Here is a 6,000-nt window from a genome sequence, read left to right on the forward strand (position 1 = left end):
GCATGTTAGGTTAACTGGTGAATCTAAACTGCCCGTAGGTGTGAATGCGAGTGAGTGCGTCTGTCTCTCTGCGTTGGCCCTGTGATGAACTGGCGACCTTTCCAGGATAAGCTCCAGCTCCCCCGTGACCCTGTTCAGGATAACGCAGGTAAAGATAATGAATGGTACTGTACTTAAGGTACATGTACATGAAACTTGAGCAGACACTATCAGAACATCCCAGTAGAGCTGGGTGTTGACAGTCTGATACTGGGGGACAAATTCATGGCGCACAACCCTGCGAATGTCAAAGAAAACTCACCCGGTTGGGCCCCTCACCGGCCTTTTTTTTTAGTTTTGGACGTTCCGCCCCTCGGAAACGTGAATGCCACCTCTCCAGGCTCATTGCTTCTTTGTTTTAGACTTTCAGAAGCATTTAAAGAGTCTGTGTTGCCGATTTCCAGAGTTTGACACAAAATTCGACGCGCCCCCCTCGGGTCGTAGCCATGGAGGAATCATAGACGCACCCGGAACAGACCTCACAAAAGCATTTGTAACTCAGGTGCTGATTTTAATCAAGCGAGGATACGTAGGGTACTTGCTCGTGAAGGTTATAGCTTTTCTGTGCTGCGTGCACGCCACAGTACTACGCACTGTTAGCGCGGAACTGGAGCAGTCTTTGAACTTTTTGATCCACCCTCGTATTGTACTTTTTCCTGCACTACATTCATCGTCACTGTCTGTCTTCTCCACAGAAAGATGAGCTGGATGACATCCCTATTGAGCTGAGCAAGGTGCAAAGTGTCAAGGTGATTGTCATCATTCCGCAGACCTCATTTCATTTTTTGAGTGGTTCGATGAAACCTTTGGCTCTACGCCTCTTTTTGGATGTAGTTTTATTGTTAGTGGTCACACAGAGGTTGTTGTTTTCTTTCCATTGTTCTCATTTTAAACCTAGTTATATTATCTGATCATGTTGCAGTGTACTGGGAGAAGGTCTGAATCCTCCTCAGTTATGTTTACATAATTTAAGAAGGCAGATCACTTCTCTAAAGGCAGTTGAGGCTTTGTTAAGCCAAATCAATATAAACCTCAAAAATGACAGCAGCAGCTTTCCCCAGGAGACAAATGTTGAAGTCATAGTTGGTCATCTTCTCTCCTCCTTTTTCATTTCTATTTTTTTTCCCCCACAGGTGGTTGCCAAAAAGCGTCGGGATCGGGGTCTGCCGCGGGCCTTTGAGATCTTCACAGATAGCAAGACCTACGTGCTGAAAGCTCAGGACGAGAAACACGCCGAGGAGTGGCTGCAGTGCATCAACGTGGCTGTGGCTCAAGCCAGAGAGAGGGAGAACAGGGAGGCCACCACCTACCTGTGAGAGCAGCACCGACACGGACGCAAACGTGTCGCCAAGCATACACACCATATCCATAAATAACCACCAGAGATGTCAGGCAAAAAATACAAACATCGCACTCCGATAGGGAGAACACACAGAAACACACATCCGACACTGCCACTAGCACCTCAGTAGCACTATAACTCCATATCTGTAATCCTACTCAGTTTTGATGATTATAGAGCAAACAATCGGAAAGACTCGATATGCAGTATTTTTACAATCAAAACGTATTAAACCAGCAATAAAATACTCTGTGTGTGTGTGTGTGTGTATCCAAGCAGAATATTTAACCCATTGACTCCCTGCACTTACTGTTACGTGACTACACCGTGGACCTGCTTATATGTGACATTTCTCTGGACAATCATCAGTGATTATATCTAAATGTTACAGTACAAAAGTGTTAAAGATTAAGTGTTCGCATCGCCAGCGGACCGGACCAAACAGGATCGACTTCCCCTTCTCGAATATGGAGACTGCTTCAACAACCACGCAAAACCAGCATCTGCAGGAACTCGGGGATTTGTGGGTTTTAAAAACGCACAACGGTTGAGATGGTCAGAGTAGAATTCAGCAATGAAAGCTGAATAGAAGCACAGAACCGAACAAGGACTCGGAGCGACACTGAGACGGAACAGTTCCTCCTGAAAGCGGGACGGACAGCAGATGGAAAGTGCATTCGAATCTGGTAATTTGTGTGTGCGTGCGTGTGTGCGTGTGTGTGTGTGTGTGTGTGCGTGCGTGTGTGTGTGTGTGAGACAGAGATCGAGTATGATGTGGTGTTTAAGGAATAGTTCAACATTTACAGAAATACTTTTTTTTCACTTTCTTGCCAAGAGCTAGATGAGAAGATTTATACCATTTTTATATCGCTATGTCGATTTAAATATGACGCCGTACAACCGGACGAGTCTCAGCTTAGTTTATCTTAGCTTCGCTTCGTTTGCGTAACGACAGGAATTAAAAGGAAGAGCCGGCCTGGCGGCGGCCGACCCTTCCCAAGGAGCTGGAATATCGTATTTCCTAAAACGTGAAACTATTCCTTCAAATGCATTATTTGTTTTTATGTGGAATATGACTGTATATATTTAATTCAGTGTGTTGAAAATCATTTTGTATCATTTATTTTGTTTTATACTGTATTTTTTTTTCACCACTAATGAACCTAACAAAGTCATTTGGCCGCCATTTTCTGTTTCTGCTCTTGTACTGAAGTCACTTCTTGGAGCAAGTCCCTTTACAAGCCTGCGCAGCTGTAAGCTTTCTGTTCTTTCGCAATCTTGGTATTGTACAGACCGGGCTATTTCTGGCTCCTCTAAAATGAGAAACGTCTGCAACAATTCACTCCGTGTTTTACGAGAGGCAACGTCAGCTCAACTGTTGCCGAATGGCGGAGTTCAGACCACAGATTTCAAAAGACAAACACTGAAGTAAATGAGAGGCTTCCTTGTGGATTTAGAAACGTTGCCAGTTCAGTCGTGTTGATTTAAGACCAGTCAGCCGAAGGTTGTTTTTCCTTCTTTTGTTATAAAACAGATCTTTTCTTTAGGTTAGAGGTTAAAAGCGTGCGTGTGATTTGTCATCTGTCCAAACTTCGGGACTGGATGAAGTAGATTTCTTTCAGGAAACCCTCCTCCCCACTAACTCACATTCAGTGGACCACCTGAAAGTGATCGGCTTAATGCAACGCCCGTGTGGCGCACGATAACTCTCGCGTGTCACTCACTAACCAGGAAGCACACGACGAATGTCTTGACCCAGTCAATCTCTGAGCTGCCAGCACCGGACCAACGTGAGCCGTGAAGAATCAAATATGTCACCATGATGTCTGATTTTGATGTTTATCTGGATCCACATCAGAAGTGTGCGTCTGCCCACGGGTGAACGTCTTCTCGCCACTAAACGCTTTTGGATTTGGTTAAATATGTCAGATTAAAAATGTCGGAATCATTTTAAAAGGTCTAAAGTGGTCTCAATTTTAACTCGTGTGACAGACGAGCAGATTCTCTTTGGTCTTAGTTTGTCCTACAGCTAAAACCCCCGTCAGTTGGGTACATGAAGCCATAACACAGCCTTTCCCATCGGCTCAGGTTACCGCTATTTGTACTTTTAGCTGTCCCTGTGCCCCCATCTCCACACAGCACAGCTGCTTACACATACTATTATTTACATCATGCCTCTCCTTCACTTTTTGATTCCCTCCTTCCTCCCCTTTTTTTTTTTTCTTTCTTTTTTTTTTTTTCAGTTTTATGACCTACATACACAGCTGGCTGTGCACCCAAAATGTCAGGGGGATTTTCCACTGTGGCTGCATTGAGTGTTTAAAATGTAACTTTCACAAACATTTTTAGGACTCGCTCATGGTGGGGCTGTAGGTATGATGATGCCATTGGATTAAGGTGAAATTTAGTATGTTTGATATTCAAGGTCTTCAGTGGATTAATCCATTTTGACTTTGACTTTTCAAATTGCCCCATCGTCACGTAAACAGTTTAATCTGTCAGCTATTTTGGTTTAACATGATGCTGTAAACTACACGGTGCGCACATTAAACACGGTAACCCGTTTAATCCCAAATTTTTCCTTGCAAGTTGTTTATATTCATTTTACTCTTTACTCCTTAGACTTCCTGAACACACCAGGCCATGTGACCTTTTCCACTAGTCACATGATATTTATAGATTTTAATCTAGACCTTTTTTTTTGTTTTTCATGTTGAAGTTGAATATCTTGCCTAAAGCCAACAACTACACTTTTAGAGCTTCCAGAAACAAGCGGTCACCACTGAGATCAGTGGGATTAAACAGAGCTGTGTACTCATCACATCTGATCTATAGATGAAATTAAGCTCTCCAATATGACGGTGCCATCACTTATCCACAATAGTTTCTCCTAAAGCAAACAGGCCCATGTAAAACACTTGACTTGTTAACACAATGTATTCTATACTAACTCTAGTATTATATATGATAGTAAACACATGAAGCTGATTTTACTCTTTTTTTAGTGGCACGGTGTGAATTCCTTGGTGTTTGAAGCGAATGTCTAATAATATGAATGTCAATGTTGTCTAAAAGTAGCAACGTGAGCTCTCTCTGCTGTTACGCTGCCATGTTGTCCCAGTTTCCAAACCTCCAGGGCCAATGTTTTCAGCAGAAACAAATCCTTTCCTCAATGAAATACAGCTGTAGCAGCTGTGTGAATCGATACTGTTCCATCCATCTATCCATCCATCATCTATCGATCTATCTATCTATCTATCTATCTATCTATCTATCTATCTATCTATCTCTCTCTCTCTCTCTCTCTCTCTCTCTCTCTCTCTCTCTCTCTCTCTCTCTCTCTCTCTCTCCCTCTCTCTCTCTCTCTCTATCTATCTATCTATCTATCCATCAATCTATCCATCGTTCATCTCACACTGAAGAATAGTGAGTTGTGACTTTCACTGCATTAAAGCACAATGAGATTACACGAACAGTTCAGATATCAGGATGGAACCTGCTGTAGATTTCAACAATCACAAAGACTGTGAAGATGATTGATACAAGTATTAAAGTATCCGAATGTATGAAAACATAAGCATAAATATCCGCCTTGTGTATAGAATCATAGAAAGGTGTTGTTTTTTTGTCTGTAGTGTTGTTTAATTCCATTTGATTTTTGATATGAGCTCAGTATTTATTTGTAAAAGTGTTACTGTAAGGCTTCCCGACTACTGAAACAATGATTTATTCTCCCTTTCTTCTTCTCATGTTTTTATATTCCGATGAGTTAATACCGCAAATAAATGAATGCTGTATTTTACTGACGATTAAACTGTATTATTATCGACCGTATTACTTGCCTGCTGCACCTTTTGCATGTCTGCCTTCTTGTCTTTATTCCTGACAGCATTGTATTGTAAATCTCTGCGGTCAATGAACCCAATGAATCTCCCAAATCTCTCTCGTTGTTCTTCCACAAACAAATATACAAACACAATAATAAAAAAATATCGAAAAATGGTTTTCTGGCTATTCGCGAAAAGAACATGAGAAATTGATTTAAAGTAAGTGTGGATTATTTGTGTAAAAGTTCACCTTTAGCTCATTTGTTCAATTGAATGTTGTTATTGGTTCCTCTCGCTGAGCTTTATCCACACTCGCTGTGATCTGTCCCTTCAGACCTCATAACAAGAAACACTTTAAGCACCACAGAATACTTCCAAAAACCCAGGACATCACATCCCACTTTAACGCCCAGCAGTTTAGAGATGCTGTAACGCTGAACAGACTCAAACAAACTCAAACAAACACGCAGAGAGAACGAGAAAGTGACTCAAATTATTCCACATGTCCACCACATAAAACAAAACAGTCTTGCCCAAGTGTTTTCCCCAAACCCTGCAGGGTCTCTCTCCCGCTGTTAATGGCGTGATTCTTGATCGTTACTTGACGTTCCCAAACGGAAATGTTCCCATTTCAAGCAGCTAAAAAACATTTGTAGAAAGAAGATTGCTCACGCTGCTGGAAGCTTGACCACCCGGGAGGACCCAGTGTGAAGAAGGACTGTGGAGAACGACTCGTGTATGGTTTGACACAGCACAGGACTTCTTAAGAGCTGTAAACACTTACTTGGAGCA

General features: G+C 42.1%; 1 protein-coding gene across 2 annotated transcripts in view; it reads left to right on the forward strand.

Annotated features, from left to right (window-relative positions):
* veph1 (ventricular zone expressed PH domain-containing 1) overlaps window positions 1-5,342 on the forward strand; it is an 84,674-nt gene extending 79,332 nt beyond the window's left edge. For both annotated transcript variants that reach the window (XM_069147587.1, XM_069147588.1), the window contains exons 14-15: window positions 735-788; window positions 1,173-5,342. In XM_069147587.1, coding sequence (XP_069003688.1) covers window positions 735-788; window positions 1,173-1,355 — 237 coding nt within the window. In that variant the 3' untranslated portion in view covers window positions 1,356-5,342. The remainder of the gene's footprint in view (window positions 1-734; window positions 789-1,172) is intronic.
* The last annotated feature ends 658 nt before the right edge of the window (window positions 5,343-6,000 follow it).

This window comes from Embiotoca jacksoni, unplaced genomic scaffold, assembly GCF_022577435.1.
Source record: "Embiotoca jacksoni isolate LCO1_2020_lvr unplaced genomic scaffold, fEmbJac1.0.p SCAF_14, whole genome shotgun sequence".
NCBI classification, from domain to species: domain Eukaryota; kingdom Metazoa; phylum Chordata; class Actinopteri; family Embiotocidae; genus Embiotoca; species Embiotoca jacksoni.